This window comes from Crocodylus porosus, unplaced genomic scaffold (genome assembly GCF_001723895.1).
Source record: "Crocodylus porosus isolate Cpor-Errol unplaced genomic scaffold, CroPor_comp1, whole genome shotgun sequence".
Lineage (NCBI taxonomy): Eukaryota > Metazoa > Chordata > Crocodylia > Crocodylidae > Crocodylus > Crocodylus porosus.
The window spans coordinates 58,570,611-58,590,693 of NW_017728949.1; the positions used below are offsets into that span (position 1 = coordinate 58,570,611).

At 45.4% G+C, this 20,083-nt stretch overlaps 1 protein-coding gene across 1 annotated transcript in view; it reads right to left on the reverse strand.

The window, feature by feature from the left end:
• CLASP1 (cytoplasmic linker associated protein 1) overlaps positions 1 to 20,083 on the reverse strand; it is a 254,819-nt gene that overhangs the window by 52,994 nt on the left and 181,742 nt on the right. Inside the window, exons 24-29 of the mRNA XM_019553837.1 lie at positions 16,324 to 16,386; positions 10,301 to 10,404; positions 6,393 to 6,637; positions 2,475 to 2,538; positions 644 to 646; positions 241 to 404 (exon numbers count right to left, since the gene is read on the reverse strand). Of these exons, the coding sequence (XP_019409382.1) occupies positions 241 to 404; positions 644 to 646; positions 2,475 to 2,538; positions 6,393 to 6,637; positions 10,301 to 10,404; positions 16,324 to 16,386 (643 nt within the window). The remainder of the gene's footprint in view (positions 1 to 240; positions 405 to 643; positions 647 to 2,474; positions 2,539 to 6,392; positions 6,638 to 10,300; positions 10,405 to 16,323; positions 16,387 to 20,083) is intronic.

The following is a 20,083-nucleotide window of genomic DNA, read 5'->3' on the forward strand; positions in this document are numbered from 1 at the left end:
TTACATCTGGGCTGGGGTTTTAAATTTGAGGGAGGAGGGGTGCAATTCGGCTCATTTACAACAGTGTAAATCAGACAACTCCATCAATGTCAAAAGCGGTTAATGAACATAAAATGGGTGCATTCAGGGGAGAATCTGGCCCATCTCTGTAGCTGGATATTGAGGACAGAGCCAGCTCATCAAGTACAGCACAGGTCTTTCTGCAAAACCTGATTGCAGGACATCTGCTAGTTACTGTACCTTGTCACATCCAGAGCTTTCTGCACCTTTGCCTGCACAGATCCCAGCAAATCTGCCCCCATCTTCTTGAGCAGCTGCGTCAGGAGAACAAAGAGCCAGTCTTGCAAGTCATCCTTATGGATGATGATGAAGTCAACCAGGGTTTCTAGAAACATGCTGAAAACCTACAGGTAAATGCAAATTGAACACAAAAAAAGAGAAAAATGATATTCTTAGCAGAAATACCAAGAGAGGAAGTCTTTAGAAATCTGTGTTTTATAAGGATTTGGTTATAGTCAGTTTATATATGGATGTTTTAGTGAATACGTTAGCAACTGGGGATCATGGGCAGCACACATCCGGGATGTGTTGTGTTGAAATGTCACGTTAAACGGAGGGAAGGAGAAGGGGAGAAGACACTTACTCTCTGTTGTGAATTCCACCGCAAAGCAGGCCATGCAACAAAACAAACCGGTCGTTAGTACACAGAGGGAACCAATGCTGACTGCTCTGGTGCAGTTTTTTCAGTGGATAAAAGAAGCATTCATAAAAGGTTGATAACATCTTTTACTAAAGTGCTCACATTTTAAACCACAGTTATTTAATCTAGGTCCAAATCCAGTCCCCTTGCTCATGAAAGCAGTGACTTTAGCTAACAGTCATGCCCACACCAAGTAAGGAGAGCGGGATTCATTTTTCCGGATTTCATAGATTTCATAGACATTAGGGCTGGAAGGACCTCGGGAGATGATCGAGTCCAGCCCCCTGCCCAAAGGGCAGGAAGTCAGCTGGGGTCATAGGATCCCAGCAAGATAAGCATCCAATTTACTCTTGAAGGTGTTCAATGTAGGTGCTTGAACCACCTCCGCTGGATATATAATGGGCCCCCCTTTTTTGCAATTAAAGTTGTTTTATAGTTTATTCTCTTGCTCCCTCAACCCAGTTTGTTCCCGTACCCCAGCCGGTGCCACAAATCCTCCCCAACGCTCCAGTACAGGCAGGGATGGCTTTGCGAAGGGAGCCAGAAGTTAGAAACCAGGAGCCAAATTCTGATCTCAGTTGCAAAGTAAATCGAGGGTCATCCCATTGAAGCTAATTTTGTCTCAAAATGTAATGAAGTCCAATGGTTAGAAAGCCAGCGACACTTGCCTGGACTGACCCCAGTGCAACAGAGTGCAGAGTTTGATCCAGCATCAATTAGACTAGTCCCAAGCTGCAAATATTTCTTGTAAACAGATAGCCACGCTTGGCCCTTTCAATGCCACGTAAGACAAAATCTTAAAGAACCAGAACAAAGAGACCTTACATGGGGCCTGCCACAGCAGATCAGACCCTGGGTCCATCTGGTCCAGTCTCCTGTCCCTGAGAGTGGCCACAATCAGATGCTTCAGAGGTCTGCAGTAGGCAATTATGGAATAACCTGCCCACACACAACACGTCTACCTGACACACATCACTTAGAATTGGTTTGCAGAGGACCTGGATCCATGTTTTAAAAACCCTATCTAATATAATAGGGGATGTTCTCATCAGTGACACAGATCACTGCAAATGCCTAGCTTTCAGGCCAAGACTTCCCACAACTAGTGGGAGCTCCATTACACTTAAAAAAGAGGATGCCCTTTGCTCCAACATCCTCTTGGCCCTGCTTGCGCTGAGAATGCGTTGCACAGTCTGGGGAAATGAGGCCAAGGTGGCACTCAAAACCTCTTGTCCATACAGAACAGGAGGGGTCTGTGGCTCTCCAAAGGATGGCCTGGGATTTTGGCTTGGAAAGATGACAGCACAAGGCTGTGTTGCATGTTTCTTTGAAGTTAAAATCACATCCAAACCTGTCCCCACCACTCCCCAAAAAGTTTTTGTATCTTTATGTAATATGTACAAGTTCTTATTAATACTGTAACAAAAGCCATGGCTATTTGGGGTTTGTGACGCTTGCGCTGTTGCGTATCACTCAGAACTTCAAACTGGGAGCGGAGATTAAAAAACCACCTGCAACACAAGAGAGCTGGTTCCTGCAAGGTGATCAGTGCCTTGAGAGGCACGGGGCTGCCAACTCCCCCCAGCAGGCGGGGTCAAATCCACCCCCAAACATACCCCTATTACTTGAATTAACGGGGCACCTACGATGCATCGTGAATCCGCTCCGGTGACACCCATTAAAGGGCAGGGGAAACTATAAACCACCATGGCAATGCAACTCTGTACGCGGTGCAACAGAACAGAATGACCCAAAAACACGGCTGGGATCTTACCTTGCTATGAGGATCCGCAAACATGCGAGTAAAGATCTCACACAGCCTTTTTAACTCGACTCGGCTAAAACACAAAAGAGGGCATTATATTAAAGACAAACCTCTTATTCACAGCAGAGTAGGTTACGGCTGTTGGCGATGGTGGGAAGCGACTGAGAGCCGGCCTTTTAAAGTAGGTCTTGCTTACATAAAAAGCTGTGCTGATCCCACTAAGGGTGTCATTTAAAAGCAATTTGGTTAAACTGGTGCAAGTGGCGCTGATGCTTTCTGGGTTGCCTGTACAGGGAAGCTAGCAGGCAGTCTGCAAGGGTGTGAATTTAAAAGCCACAAGCTACTCTGCGCTAATTCCCTATGTGGACTCTCTTTGCATGTGGGAGGTGCTGATAGCTTATCGCATTTTCAAAATAAGACGCAGGGATTTGTACCAAGTTTTTGGGAAAGGTCCTTTCCTTTTCTGCCATGTTCAGATTCCCTTATCTCTCTGTTTGGGGAAGTAACATTTTCTACATAGGAAGAGCGCGTCTGCTCTGTTTGGGTCAGGTCCTGATCAGAGTCCGTCTGTGAACCCTGAGCAATTCCACTGAAACCTGTCCAGATTTATAGTGTAATGATGGATTTGGAGGCAGGAATCTGGCTCACTCCACAGGCAGGAAAGAGGGAGGTGTGCAACGGGAGCAGTTCGCTGCAGAGACCGCGTAAGCTATAATTAATCAACGGGGATAAGACATAAATGTGAAGCTCAGATGGCAGAAGATTATTGGGTGCTTAAGAAACTGAGAGAAAAAAGCAAGTGGTGTTTTCTGCAGACAGAACCCGTCATGGGTCCCTGCTTTTGATAGCTACTCGAATCCAGAGCCATCCGCAACAATGGTTTAGTGGCAAAACTCCTCTCTCAAAGGCGTTAGAGACCATGGGGCCAGATCCTAAGGTCTTTACTCTCTTTTTTTTGTTCGTTGTGGCAAGACTGCCAATGAAGACCATGAGAGTTTTGGCTTATTAAGACTCAAGTGGAAACAAACTAAAGGCAGCAGGATAACAGTCCGGCATGAGCTGATTGCTAGCAGTTATTTCTGACCATAGCGCACTGCCCTCTGAAACCAGGGCACACGGGCAAATGCACCTGGACTCTTCAGAGACCGCCTGGGCAGGTCTGAATATGGACTTCTTTTCTCCACTGACTTCCATCCACAGATTAAACCAAGCCTCGCAGGACAGGCAAGGGGACATGAGTAGTCAAACACTGAGACGCATTTGCAGACAGAACTTAATGGGGGAGAACGTCTCTTGCATAACTATTCTAAGCATGAAAGACAGAGACAGATTTTAAAAGGGTACAAGACAAAGGCAGCAGTCTCCTGAGAAGCAGATAGATGTAGAGAAAAATAAGGCTTTGCAATGCTGCCAAAGCCTGCTGTCAGCCTAATTCAGTGCGGAGACTGCGCTGGCTCCAAGTGACAGCTCGGCAACTCTCCCCTGACCTGATGCAGATCGCCGCTCCTTCTGAATAAACACCTCGTTATTTCCCTGATGGAATTTATTTCCCAACAAGGGACACATGAACGCGGCTATTGTGCATGTTCTTGCTTTCAATGCACTCTAACCTACGACAACAACAGCGGTGCCAACCTCAGGCAGTTGAACTATATTTTCTCAAGGGACTCGCTGGCCCTAGCTATATCTAAGTGATCTTGCCAGGGCCAGTTTACAAGAAGCCTTAAAAAGCGAGACGGGGAAAGTATAATGGACCATTTAGTGCTTTGGATCCTGCAACCTTTCCAGAGCCTTGGCTGGTTAATGCAGGATCAGGCCCTCTTCAGCCCAGAGGAATCAAACCCAAGCTCAGAGGAGTAAAACCAGCCACTTCTTCATTAAACTTAAGTTATATAACAAGATGATGCTGCAGCCAATCATGCTGTATCTAATAGGAAAATTTTCTCTTCTACTACTTGTGCCTTGGACTATAAGGACCTGATGCTCTCTCTCCTAGTGATACTATGGGGACACTTGGGTTGAACTACTCCAGGAGGCACTGCAGTAAGAGCATCACGAGATCACCGTAGTAAGCTGGGAGAGTATATTACAAACCAGAAGAGGTATAAATTGCAGGAACAATATCAACAGTTTTTTTTAATGCAGTGGATGGATTTAAAATGAAGATGGTTTACCATAAACCTGGGACTGATTTATAATGCATCCAGGATCAGAGCCAAGGCAATCTGTCCAGACTGGGGGCTCGGGGCTAGGAGAGCCATCTGAGATACCAGGACTAGGAAACAAAGCCTTTCTACCACTGGGACACTATTCTGCAGCCTCCATCACGAGGTGTTCCCAAATCTCCCACCGCCCCCCGGTTGACATCATACCACCACCCTTTCCTATCATATTCCCACACACCTACACACCATAACCCAAATTTGACACAGCTTCCTGTGCCCGCATGGGTGATGCCAATGGACCCCTGCCAGGTCATTAGTAGAAAATCATTGGGTAACAAAAACCAGTGTGCATGTGGGAAGTTAATTTTAAATGCCTTCTGAATAGGTCACATGAAAAAATAAATAAAAGGATTTTCATCAGACCACACAGAGACACATCTGTGACCCAGGAAGAATGTCACTGCCACATGGCAAGTTTCTAGCACCTCCCACTGAGACACTACAGCTGTTCAAACACATGGGTGGAAAAAGCTTTTATAATGGCAGGACTATTTCTTCTCCCCTCACCGTTCCCTCAACATAGCTTTGCTCTCCAGCAGGCTTTTGCTCAGACAGCCGGTGAGAACAATCAAAAAGTTGTAACAACTGGAAAAGTCCTTTAGAATGGAAAATCGGGGCAACCTTAATTTCATAGATGTCATAGACATGAGGGCTGGAAGGGACCTCGGGAGATCATCGAGTCCAGACCCCTGCCCAAAGGGCAGGAAGTCAGCTGGGGTCATAGGATCCCAGCAAGATAAGCATCCAATTTGCTCTTGAAGGTGTTCAATAAAAGTGCTTGAACCACCTCTGATAGCAGACTGTTCCCATTAATGAGGGGACTGTTGATCCGACAACAGCCATTTCTAAACCTACTTATAGGATCAGAAGGCCTGGAAAGGAACTCATGAGTTCATCAAGTCCAGCCCCCTGCTCATTCCCGACTGAACCATCCCAGCCAAGTTTAACCTGCTCTTGAACATTTCCAGGGATGGAGAGTCTACAGCCTTTCTAGCTAGCCTATCCCCAATCTCCAACCTAAATTTCATTGCCTTTTATAATGTTTGTTTGATTAAAAAATTAAATATTAACATGTCCTCTGTGAGGCAACAAATCCTGCAAGAAAGCCGCACGTAAACACTTGTTTCCCAGCACTTGCACCATCAATGGAGTTTCAGAGTCTGCCCACACACCTCAGGATCTTAAAACACTTCCTTCTTCCCTGCTATAAGTTGCCTTGTCTATATGAAGCTCATGTATGACTTTTAATGCAGTGTTCACAAGGGGTCACAAAAATGATACCAAACATGGTGAATAGTGTATGTGTGTGCGCGTGCATATGCATAAGTTCAGGGCAGTCCTTGACCCCAAGTTTAACAGTTTTATAGTATATAGAATAAATATGATGAGCACTGGCTTCACAGAAAAGTTGCATTATTCTGAACTGATTAAAAATTAAGTATTCACACGTCCTCTCCAAAGCAGCAAATCCTGCGAGAAAGCCACAAGTAAACACTTGTTTCCTGGCACTTGCACCATCAGTGGATCAGCTGCTTTTGAACAGCGTGTACCTAACAGTCGTCCCCAGATAAGCCCCAAAAGAAGGAGCTGCGCGACTGAATCAGAGCGCACTTTGGCTGTGCTAGGTTTTTGGCAAGCACATTTTGCGAGCAACATAGCCACGTCCCACGAACGACCGCCACTGCCAAGCTACAAACATCACCTCAGCGTCCTCTGGCTCTTCAATAAGTTCTGGAGACCAATGAGACCCTCCTTTCTCTCCGACCAGTTGGAGCTGGCACAGTGGTTCAGGACCTCCGCCACATCCTCTGTTTGCCGCAGGTAGTGGGGAATGCCTCCGTTTCTGGAACCGTAGGAGCGCTCGGAGCAAGCGCTGGATGCGTCGCTGTTAGCATCGTCATCGGAATACATCCCGTATGGCTCGTATCTTCTTCTCACCGGCTTTTTCTGGAAGTGGAGGGGGAAAACCTGCACACTTAATAAAGGGAACACCATTACATCCAAGCCAAAGATGCTCTGTCTATATTGCAAGCGAAGGAGGCTGGCAGCTGTTACACCAGCGCAATGGTGTTTCACTGAGCACTGGCCAGTTTACCTTCCTTGCCTTTGCAAGAAGAGTCCTGCTGCTTTCAGTGGGCATATTCAAACTGAGAGGAGCAAGCCGATGCTTCAACAAGGCAAATGCATTAACTCGACTGAAATGCCAGCTACAAGTGGATGTCATCGCATGCTGTTTTTATTGAAAGTAATGGATGTCTCTCTGGTTACAGAGTCAATCGACAATACAGCTTTTACTTCAGGAAAATTTAATCAGGCACAAAGAAGAATCTGCAAATAATCACTTCTGTGCAATAATGCAGGACAGGCGAGGGGGCACAGGGGTAACGAGTAACGAACTTCGCTATAGTCAGTGGTATTACTCCAGATTGTCAGTGATCTACAAGAGATCACAATGAGTCTCTTATTTTGGGCTGGGGATTTTTTGACAGCGCCCTGAGGGTCAAGCATCACAAAACTATGCGTTTTAATGGCTTCATGGCACCTCACTCCCTTAGGCACCTTTGAAAATCCCAACTGAAACTAATTTTCAAAGGCACCTAAGGGAATGAGGCGCCCTGAAGAACGATCAGGATAATTGTAATAATGAATCAAATATAATGCCATGGCAGAAACACGTAAACAACCCTTAACAGAAAAGAATTGAAAAAAAATGTAAAAGAAAAACGTCGCCTGTATTCTTAGGCGTATTACTACACAATTCCTTTCTGAGAGCCCAATTCTGCAGTCCTTATACTTGTAAAGCCAACAAATGCTTGGCCTGGATTAGCACTCCACAATTGGGCAGTAATAAATTAGCAGCAATGGGGAAGGGGGAGGAGGGTTGCAACAGGAAAAAAAAAGTTTGGAAAGTAGAAATAAAAAGTCAAGAAAGCACTAGTACCTTGCTCCTGGAGTCTCCTAACAGCTGTAGGCAGGAAAATATTGAAGGGTGGGAAAAAGCATAGAGAATTATGTCAGAAGCTTATGTAGGGATTGTTCTTGCAACAAAAATGTACAGCAAATGTGTCTTAGCAAATGAAAAAAACATAACAAAACAAAAAACAGTTTACGCAAAACAAAATAAAAGTGGGTATAAAAAGGCCTGGCTTTACATCTCGTCCCGTTCACCTGGCACAGACAAGGCTCCCATTCCAGTGCTTGGGACTGGAACCGCCCCTTCCTTACTGGTTTGCATTGGCGGAGCTGCCTATACCATCTCTTTGTTTTCCCTCTTCAGAAGCTGCTTTACCACAGACCTGAGTTTTGACTGCTCGTTTGTCCGCTAGAGGCAGCACCTGATTATGGAGTCATGGATGGAGCTGCTAATGCCAAGAAGCAACTCTACGCAGTACTGCCTTGCTTAACCAACTCCAACTAACCAAGAGCATTTATTTTTTTTGTCTTGGAAACATCTCCCCCTGCCCCGGTTCCTTAAAGCTCTGCATCTCTGAAGCCAGCTGGCTGGCCCCTCTTACATTTAACACCCCATTTACTCAAAAGTCCCTGATGTTCCTTGAAGCGTTCAGATAAATAAGCTTGTGCTGTGTACTGATTCCAAGTCCGGGCCTTTGGACAGGCGGTGCGAGTCTCGGTGCCAATTTCTGCTCTCGCACATGAGCGCAGGAATCAGCAGGAGCTGTACGCATGTATTAGAGGTCAGAATTTGACCTGTGGCATTATTGCTCAAACATGAGTTTTGGGCCAAAGCCATCTTTAGAGAAATTCCTCTCCTTGCCTGCAAGGAGGCAAAGAATGCTCTTTCTGTATACCAGGCTGCTGGAGAAAAGCTGGCATCATACTCCTTGCCCGGTGCAAAGACTGAACTGTCTTTGTCAAGTCTGTGCTGGGAGATGGAGGCCCGCGTAGAAGAGCGGAGACGGGGCCGGCAAGGAGGGGGTCTACAGGATGGACCTGCATCTCTTGCAGATGCAACAACTCAGATATTACACTACATTTTAGAGCAATGGCTTGCAGAGCCAGAACATTACACTGAAGCTTTTTAAGCCTAAAAAGACTGAAACCGATAAGAGGGAAAGAAGATATGGAGAACTGGCCCTAAAAATTTCTAGGACTCCCTTTCAGGATGTTTCCACAATATATACGGTATTCCTTAGATCAGCGGTTCCCAAACCCTGACATTGCACACCACCATTTAAAACGATACAACCTTAAGTACCACCAGCAAATGTTTGTCATAATGAGTAATTATAATAACTGTGTTAATGAGTATCGCTAACAGGTTGTCCGCGTGCCACGGGTGGGACCCGTAGCACAGACTGGGAACTGCTGCCTTAGACTGTACTGCCCCATATTCTTTGTGGACAATGCTTACATTATAAAGGAATATTAGCTGGTTAACTGGCCAACATTTAAAGGGAACCCACTATCTCCGTTTCAAACTCCGAGCCATATTCAAACAGATCTCAAACCTGAGACACTGTCATGAAATTGTTCGAACAAGTAAGTCTGCAGCACAGTCCTCGTGGACAGATTCCCATCTCAGTGATAAGAGCAACTCCATCACCAGCAGTGATGTTAGAAGGCGTTTGACTGAGACCAGAAGTTGGCCCACAAAATACCTGCTCTATCTGGTCACTCAACAGAATGATTTAGTCCAATTAAATGTAACAGCACAGGCATGTTGAATTTGTACTTCTTAAAACTGGTTTGGAACAAGGGGGATTGCTCTTCATTTAGGCGGCTCCCAACCCTCATCTGGGAGAGGTTGCTGGTAGTCTTGGAGAGATGTCACTGAAATGGAGTTATGTGCCCAAAAACAGAAGGAAAGAAGGTGTGGACAACTGAACGGGAAAGAACGGGGTCTGCCGAGGGCATTTGGGGAAGGGTGTCCTCAATACTTTAGGTCTGCCACATGCATTTGGGAAAGGGTGTCCCCAATTAATTCTCCTGATGGGGACATAATTCATAACATGGAAAGTTTTGGGCACTTCAGTTGTTCCAAGATGCCAGTGCATTCTTCTAATGCTTGGAAAGGGAAATAACTCACGGAGGGATCAGGGAAATCATGGAGGGAAGGGTGCATAAAACACCAAACAAATTGCCTTTGTTCCTAGGGACACAGCAAGCCAGCACGTTGCAGCTTGGCTGGGAAACAGAGACACTCGTGTTTGACTAGAGATCAGCTAAGCTCAGTGGGATCTAATGTTCACACAGGACTGACTGCACCTTTTGCCCCAAACATCCAGGTTAGTACCTAAGACTTCCTCATGTCGAGCACTCTCAGTTCCCTGACAAGGTGCCCACCCCCTCCCAGAACACCCTTGCTGAAAGGAAAATTGAAAAGAAAAACGGATGATTCACCTCTCTGGCTGCTGGCAAAGCACTTGGCTTATCTGACAGTAACCACCAAGGGTGACCCGACTGCTTAAGAAAAAGGTAGCATTGGGAACACCCCGTCCAAGGCAGAAAGACAGCTCTCAGACATCCACACGGTGTCAGACGCTGGCACAATTCGAACAGCAGCAATTCAAGAAGAGGGGAACGTACGCACTGGGAATGTTAGGCCACTTTCTGGTGTCAGAAGCATTTCGCATTTTTTTCCCCTCTTACCAGTGCATCCGCCACGGCAGCCTCCAGATCCGTGCTCGTGCTCAGGACTCGCATGGCATTCACGGAGGCAGGCAGCCTGCCTGGCTGTCCGAGGCCAAACCGGTCTGCACAAAAGACAACATTGAAAGAGAGCGTTAAGCCCGTTCACGTCCGCACTGAAGTCTTACCAGGCATCTGACCATGAAGCTCCCGACCAAAGGCTCTGGGAATTCTCACACTGGTTCATTAAAGCCTGACAGATACTGCCACTCCAGCAAAAAAATTAAAATTAAATGCTAATAAGTACGGTGGCTTGGAAGGTCCCCAAGACACTGTTTTTGGCCTTGATGGGCATGTTTTACTGTTGAAAGGCATGGGAAGAGGAATCTATTTTTCCTTTCTATGCCTTTCCCTTTTCTATTCTCGTTAAATCTCTTATTAATCCTATCCTGGGTGTTGTTTTGTGTTCATGGGGCAAACATGGAGGGAAAGCAAAAGAATCAAAAAATCCCTTTCATTGACTTTAATGAGGCCCACCCATTACTCGTTAAACACAATCCAGCACTGATCCTGCAACTTCTTCCTATGTAAGTAGCCCTTATTCATGCACGACATTGGCTTGGGCCCTTGTATATTAAGTTTCAAAGGCTCGTTAACTAGTAGAACGGTCTTTCTCTCTGATACGGGACGACCCAGAAAGGGGAACAATGGTATCATCTGATCATCTGTGGAGCGACTTCAGTCCTGTCCGTGTTGTTCAATGGCTTTTCAGGACTGGTTTAAATTTACTCTGGGATGATACCTGACCTAAAAGCTGTCTCTGAATTCAAGATGCAATTTCTTTTGTAGCAGCAGCATGTTGATATTTCCTATAGCAGCGAGAACGTGGAGTGAATAAAGCGCACTCCAATACTATTCCTACTCCAGATGCAAGGAGATGCTATTTTGCTGGCCCTCCAATGACATAAGCTATATGGAGTGGTAGAGGGTGATATCTTTTACTGGACCAATTGCCTGGTTGGAATAAAGCCAGACCAGCTTTTGAATGCAAAACATTCTCTATCAGGTCTCCCATAAGCTATATGGGACATATATGGGGTGGAGCTGGACTTGTCTCAGTGGGGGCAGATGACAGAACAAGGAGCAATGGCTTTAAGTTGCAGCAGGGGAAATTTAGGTTGGATATGAGGAAAAACTCTCTCATGAGGAAGGTAGTAAAGCACTGGAACAGGTTACCCAGAGAGGCTGTGGACTCTCCATCCTTGGAGGTTTTGAAAACCCAGCTGGGCAAAGCCTTGGCTGGGATGATCCAGTTGGCCATGGTCATGTTTGGAGCAGGGGGTTGGACTAGATGCGACCTCCTGAGGTCCCTTCAACCCTCATTTTCTATGATTCTATAATAATACTCTATATTTTAATACTGCAGAGTGTCCTGACTCAGTAATGACTGGGTAAACCACATATATCAGTATTATCTTGCCTGCCGCTGCTCCCATTGGAGTCAATCGCAAGACTCCTGTTGCCATGAAGGGTGCAGGATCAAGCAGTATGTGGGGGCCAAGAATGTGGCAAAACCAGAGAGCAAGAGGTGGGAAAAGGGATCAAGCCAAGCGATAGGGTTTTTGTATCTAAATTTAACTAAGGGAAAATGGTCATTGCCTTCAATGGAGATTACTTGTACTAGTTAAGTGTCGTAGATGTAGGGTGCCACACTCGAAAGTTTAGAGTGCAAACGTTTAAGAGTGAAGAGTAATTATCAATAAGAAAATGATGCCTAATTACAGTCTCAATGCTGGTATTTTTAATTCTAGTGCCTAGAAAACTCTTGCAAGCAGCTATTAGGGATAAACATCTCATTAGACTGGGACATAAGTGTCACACAGTGAAGACTGGTTTGCGTGCTATTTGAATTCATCTCTCAAGGACTCAAAAGCCGCAGTTGCTATTCAAGCAAAGCTCTATGTTGAATTCAACCTGACTTTTGTCTGAGTAAGACTCTGAAGGTTTAAAGCTGCCAAAGGGAAAATCAGGAAGTGGGTTTGGGACTTTTAAAATATCCTGAAGACTATCTTTGGTTTTAAATGTGGAGGGATGATGTTGATGAGACTGGGGCTTTCCCCATTATCCTTAAGAGCACATGTTCTACAAAACACATTACAAGGAAAACAAAATTAGCATCTTTAAAAAAACCCAAAAACGATTGCCAAAAAGTAATCAAATCACAATGTCTTGTAAGGAAATAAAAATAGTATGTGTTATCACTATCCCCCTTTTTTAATGCACTCAGTTGCACAACCATGAAAAATATTTGATTGGCGTGGCAACTTCATCCCAAACTGGAAAGACCTGCAACTCCTTCCACAGGTGCACTGATGAGGTGCTCCTATATTCAATATGCCGGAAACGAAAACACACAGCTCTGTACATGGATTTAGGAAAGGAGTCGAGGAGTCACAAGTATTGTCATAAATGTGGGTGGATAACTAGTAGGATCCAAAGAGATTAAAGATGTTGAGGCCAATTCTGCTCCCAGTTACACGATGCAACCCACCTGCCTTAAATGGCATGCTTGAAGTGTTACCGAGTGCAGAACTGTTCCCCCGTTTCTAAAATATTAGAGCAAAAAGCATTTTGAGTGCCCTTCGCTTTCAGGTGAATTTTGTCTCACATTAGAAAAGGGAAGATAGTTTCTTTCTAAATGGATAACAGAATGGCAAAGGAATTCAATTATACGTCAGTTTAAAAATGCCCAGCATAAACAGAAAGAAAACAGAGCCATTCCTAAATAAATCAGAATAATGCATGCTGGTGTCTCTCTTGCTCCAAGGGTTCTTCTACAATTGTTGAAACACAGGTTTAAACACCGGTGGAAAGTGGAACGGAGAAACATGGGCTCCTACACCCTGATACTCTGCACCTGTATGGAAATGAAGTGGACACGTCTCTTTGTAGCTTCCTGATTCTGGGCAGTGCTGGGGACATACCTGGGACCGAGGATAACTTCGGGCAGCCCCCAGACGTACACTGAAAAGAGCAGCCACAGCATGATTCACGGGCATGCGCTCTTGCTCCCATAGCTGAGCTGTTATACCTGCTCGGAGCTGGCTGGAGCATCTTTTTCCTGGGTATAAGACTTTGAAGCAGGCAACGCTGTCTAACGGGGCCATGTCAGAAAGCAATGCGGGGGCCACCCTTTGCAAGCTGTATCCAGCTTTGTCACGTGCAGCAGGTTATCACCATCTTGGCATCAGCCGTGCTACCTATGGGCCCACGGACTCCCCTTTGGATTCAGAGGGAGTTATACAGATTTAACAGCTACATGAATGGGCCTGATTTTTTTCAGTTATAGCTTGCAGCTCACAAACTGCAGAGTAACACGGTTAGCCGTGCGAGTCTGGAGTCAAGCAGAAGGCAGGGTAGATTTGTACCTTATGGACTAACCAACAGGTGTGCTGTAAGGTGGATGGCTAACATACACTTTGGTTAGTCCATAAGGTGCAAACCTACTCTCCCTTCTGCTTGACGACTTCAGACTCACATGGCTAACCATGTCTCTGTGCAGCAAGATACAAACTACAACTGAAAAAAGCAGAATCATTTGTAGAGCTATTAAATCTGTGCAAGCCTCTCTGAATTCAGAGAGTCCATAGGCAGCAGAGCTGGTGCCGATGGTGACCCTTTTCTTTCCAACTAACAAACTAGTTTAAATTTAGATTTGAACTAGCAGGGTATGTCTACATGAGATATTTACTGCAGAGCAGACTAATTAGCTCTGCAGTAAATGTCGCCTGTCTACATGTGGGCCCCTATTAGGCTGCAGTAAACTAATTAACTCCACAGTAGAATAGTATTTATAAATACAAGTACTATCCTGCTGCACAGTTTTTTCTACTCCACAGCAGTGCACATGTAGATGCTGCCCCGGCTGGCTGGAGCATGAGGGTGCTTCAGCGTGGGGGGTTTCCTGCCAGGCAGCCCCACACAGGAGCACCCTCATGCTCTCCGCAGCATGTTGAGCTGGGGGGGAGCAGCCCCGGGTTTGCAGGCTGATGCCTAAGGCCCCCTGCCAGCTGGGGCTGCTCCGACCTGGCTCAATATGCTGCAGTCCCAGGCTTTATTGCTTTGCATTAACTGCACGTGTAGATACGCTCACATACTAGTAAAAACCTCATCTATATTTAAAATAAATTAGTCAGGAATCTTCCTTATAGATTACCTCTTCCTCATATGAGCAGGTTCATTAGACTTGAACAGGACTTCTTGCATGAAGCAAATAACCAGGACTTGGGCCTTGAAAAGATCGGGCCATTTGTTTCAGGAGATAGGGTGGGATCATTCACTGCTTGGGACTGCTTAAAAGCAGGAGTGTCATGCATACAGCTTGCACAGCTGCTGTATGCAGCTCGCTCCGCTACCTGTGGGCCACCAGATGTTGAGGACATAGCCAGGGCATGGCCTGCCACATAATCTGGGCCTCAGCCAACAAGGTGATGGCAGCCAGAGGATTAGTGAGAGCTGAAATAACTCTGATTGCCCCTCCAGCTGCCAGGTCCTCTGCTGAAGCTGGAGCTGCCACCATGGCACGGGGCATGTGGCGGTGCCAGATGCTCCAGCTCTGATTCAGGGCATGTGGTGGTGCAGCTCCAGCACTGGCATGGGACACCAACAGGGCCTGGAGCCACCACTCAGTTTCCCAGCTCAGAGCAAGAACTGCTCCTACTGTTGCCTGCTCCAGGTTGGAGCCAGAGTTGCCGCTGCTTCCTTACGCTTCAGTTTTGTCCTGATTTTACCATCTTTATGGAGGCACAATTCTCACTGGATTCAGTCTTCTCGAGGACACGGATTACTGGATCTCGTTTTGTCCCTGGAGCTAAAAATGCAGCATATTCCAGAGGAAGTGGAAAAGAAGCATGGGGTTCAGACCTCGGTCCCTACTGCAATTATTTGGCTAATTGCACTTATTCTCTGAAGTGCATCTGGTTTTTAATTGTTACTATTAGCTTATAAAGGTCAATGCATCTGTTCAACTGCACGTTTGTTTCTGTACAATTGCGGGGTAGAGAATCGGTTTTGAGAGCCGATCCAAGAATAGTCGCTGAAGTCAACTGAGCCTTAAAGCACGGAGCGCTGCCAAAATGGGGACAGTGGTAGGGCTTTGGGTCTCATTAATGGCTCCACTCCTTTTCAACCACCGTATCTGGTGACACGCTGGAGTCCTCATTTACTTCTTACTTTGTCCTTGCCTCAGCTTCTTTCCCGCCGAGACAAATCTTGAAATCCTCACTTAGCTCTTCTGAAAGCAAAACTCCCACTGAAAACCGATTTCAAAGGCATGGGCAGTTGCTCCACATCTCAAGACCTGCCTAGTGTTGTCAATGGGAGTTTTGGGGGAAAAGCAAGTGAAAACCTCAGGTTTTGTCCTATTCGACTCAAAGCATTCATTAAGTGATTCAAAGCATGGGAAGGCCAAGAGAGTCCTTCCATTGACTTCAGCGAAGTTTGGAGCAAACCTCAATAATTTTACAGAGTCAAGTGCTCTGTTTCCAAACCCACTGCGTGAGCAATTCACACTGCTCTTGTGAATTTGGGGCTTGAGCCTACAAAGTACTGAGGGGTCTCAACTCCCCTTGGCTGGGGGAAAGCAGAAGCCAACCCCCAGGGTTGGAGGTTCAGTCCTAAACCCTACAACTCCCATTGACATCAACGGTGTCGTAAGCACTCAGCACCCTCTGGGATCTATCCCGTCCCGCACGGCTGCTAAGTGTTCGAGGAAGAACGAAAGCCCTGGATCACCCTTATGACAACACTGCTCACAATGTCCCTAAAAACAGATCGACAAAATAACAACAACAATAATAATAATTAAAAAAAAAAGAAATTAAAATGAAAGAAACAAGCCACGTTAAACGAAGAAAATGAAAAAGCCCCGCAGCGGTGAGAAGCACATGCCAAGTGCTGACTGATACGCATGACTGCAAATGTTAACATGGTCATACAACACGACTGTTTTAAGAAGCGGATTCATGCAGTTAGCACTTGTTCACCTGACTGCCCAACAGACTCAGCAGTGGAGAGCGCGCTAGTGGATCTGGAATGACGTCGAGAAGCTGCAAGTAAAAGGAACGGCAACACCCACAGGATTAACACACAGGAACCAGAGACAGAAAATGCCACAGTCCGAAGGGGATGCACATGACTCATACCAATAGGGGTGTTTTATAGCAAGAGGAAATGATGCCATGTATGAATGCACAACAGATACAGTGCAAGCCCCCCATCCCCTCGCTTCCCTCCTCTCCCCACAACCATAAGCACACTGTGTGACAAACTAATTGCTTGGAGGAGTCTCCAGTGCAAAGTGGCTCAGCAAAGCTCAGCGAGCGCCGTCAAGCTCCCCCTGACCACGGATCTTGAACGCAGCCATTACAAGCATGTGGAACATTTAACCCCCCGGGGCAGGATTTAGATGCGCTCCATCTAAATCCCAACGTGGAGGCAAGATGAATGATTAGAGATTGTGCTTGCAAGTGTATTTCCCCACATCGTATTTCATGGACAAACAGCAGTGTCAGCATGAAGAACGAGTCGTCACAAAAGCGTACGAGCATAAGGAGTCATACAGGGAAAATCAACCAACGAGCGTGCAACGCAACCAGGTTACGCATCGTTGTTTTGATACAGACACTTATCCCCCTACGTTTGCCGTTACCACTACAAAAGATATATTGCTATAACGCTTCTGTAGACGCTCATTAAATGTCTATTAAAGACATGTATCTTTATATACACTGTACGTTATACCTGTGCACAAAATGTTATAGCAGCAGATCTTACTATAGTAGCGAGGGATGCGGCTCGGACCTGATTTACGTTTCTACTCAAGCCCCCAGATCTTCAGCTACGCAGAACTTTATCCAAGAACTTGGAAGCTGAATGGTCCCATCCGTGGATTCAGCCCAACAGTGAGCTGCATCTGAAGATTTGGTTTGGTCGTTTCTGAATGGGGTGTTTGTTGTGTTTTGCTCTAGGCTGAGCCATTAATGCTATGCTCTCTCCTAACTTGAAAACAGCTGAGCAAAGAAACGCTGGCTCTGTACCCTGCTTGTATGAGTGATCCACCAGAACCGTCCCATTGAAAGTCAAACTTCAGGTGAAGAGGACTGGCTGTTTTTATTTTTTCAAAATAAAATTCAATACTTTGGCAAGGGTGCACAGGAGAAGAATCCAGACAAGGTTGTGGAGGGCAGGGTTCCCCCTATTTAACTAAAAAACTGCTGTCAATGCAAAATTTAACATTACAAAGTCACTGAAATGAGAACAATCCAAAAAAAGCCAACCCCACCATGTCTCAAACCAGTGAGAAGTTGGCCAAATGTTTCCAGGGTTGGCACTGCAGCCTTTTAACAATCAAGCTCAGACCACTTGCATTTCTTCCAGGGGACAAGCCCACCGCCATCAAGAAGGACTCGCACAGGTAAGGACTGCAGGGCCAACAAGCAGACGCTACTCTGCAACTAGGTCATTTCCAGCAGACACGCTTGTCCCTGTGAATCTCAGCACAGGGCCCAGTGCCTGAACTAGGAGAAAAGATGGCATTTGTGTAAGGCGTCCCACTCCCCACCGCAGGGGGACCCTTAACTTCAGCATTTCCAGATTGGATCCCAGTCCTGTAAGTTGTTCAGTGCCAACAGCCTGAGCCCTGCTGGCATCATGGATGCCCTACGGAGCAGCTGGCAGGATCAGGGATTTATTCTGATGATAATGACCACAATATTATTAAATGCAAACGAGTTAGTGTACAGTATTAAACAAGTTAATCCATACCCAGGTGAGCAAAAACACACTGTACTGAGTAAAACCACATGACCTTACAGTTTGAACAAAAACATTAACTGGATTCAAAAAAACCCACCAGCTGGGCTATACAGTTTCCAATTTGTAATGGAGGGGTTTTTTTCAATGAAAAAACAAGGAGACAAATATATGTTGGCTGTATCACAATTAAGCTGGTTTCTTATTACACTTTTAAATTTTTAGGTGCTCTCCCCTACTTTGGGGGTCTTCAAGAGGAGGGTGGATAGATATCTGGCTGGGGTGCTACGATCCCTCCACTCGTTCCTGCCCAGGGCAGGGGGTCAGACTTGATGATCTGTTCAGGTCCTTTCCGACCCTACAAACTATGAAATGTTTTTCCCATAACGGTATAACAAAATCCACTCAGACATGATAATCCTCTAGATATTATATCCAACAGTGCATTTTACATTAACAGCTCATCAAAAACATTGTAAATATTTGTTTTCTATGATGCAATAATCAATGATGGGCCAAATCTTCAACTGCTGTAAACAGGCATAGCTTATCTGAATTCAGTAGAGCGGAGAATGAAAATCTGGCCCACAGTATTCATCTTTCTAGCAAGGCCCCTGAGACAGTATTTCAAACAATGCTTGTTCACTAAGGTGAAAACGTATAGCATGAAACCCACTGAGGACTGACAAATCGCTACTGCGCATCCTCCAATTTGCACATTTAACCAAAACCGCTTCATTCAAAGAGGATGCAGCCAAGGGTAGAAAAGTAACTATAAAAGAGGTAAAGACACAGCCGCTCCTTCTAATCCTCTCTTAATAACTCCATAATCAAACATGCTTCATTGATAAATCAAACGGTGATTCTTTAAGCTGTGAGCACCATATGCTATACTCTGCTTGAGGTCTCGCTCCCTCAGCCCCTTTCCCCCCACAATTAAGACTTTGCTGGAAAAAGAGAACTGAGGATTTTGTGGTTTGAGGCACATCAGGAAAGCAAGACAGATCAGTACCAGACACTGCATTCAAGGGGTAGCTATGCCGATGCCAGCACACCCGCTGTGCTCATCCTGCGTAGATGCCCCAAGTAAACTTCCTGCCACACTTCAGGAATCACATCCTAGACCTCCAAATTAACATGATGAGAAAATACCCAAGCAAGCAAAACACTGGTGCAGCAGGTCAGAAAACAAACCCCAATTCTGATCTCAGCTAGGGGACATCTGCATTTGAGCCAAAGCCTACTAAAGACAAGAGAAATGCCAATGACTTTAATAATGGGCTCTTTCAACAATTGTTCCATCGGGTTATCTGGAACTTAAGTTCACAGCCAACCTCGAGAATGGTTTTCAAAAAACTGGGTCCCCGTTCCCCATCTCCCAACTTTTTAATGGCCAATCCTACATTTTCCTCCCATGTGCAGCCCCAATGATTTAAAAAGTCTGAGTAGGAACTACTAGGTTGAATACGGGTGGCTGGACTGGGAGGACAGGTTTCACCCACAATCATCTCAGTTCCATAAAAATACATTTCCAAATATCTTTCTTTTCATTTTTCAAACTAAAAAAACATATTGGTGTTATCTAATGAAAAACTATCGCAAAGTTTTTAAAAGAATGCTAAAGCATCCTTGTTCAGATGAACAAGGCAAAATATGAGGAAGAAAATTCCCTAATGATACTGCTGACGGGATCCCCTTTTCCAGATAAATTTCAGGTTTTGCTTCTATTTACAGGCAAGTTAATGACAATTTTGCTTCTGATTTCAAATGGATGAAGAGACAATGGCAATGGGAGTCCTTCCACAGACTCTACTGGGGACTGGATCAAGCCATGTACAAATGTGTATGATGAATTATTACAACCCAGAATAGCAGCACTGCTTCTATTGAGAATAAAAATGAAGTAGTAAGGAAAAGTTCCATCAACAAGAGCAACAAGTTAGTCAAATAGTAAATTTAATATCCTCGAATTAAATACATGCACCCCCCCCC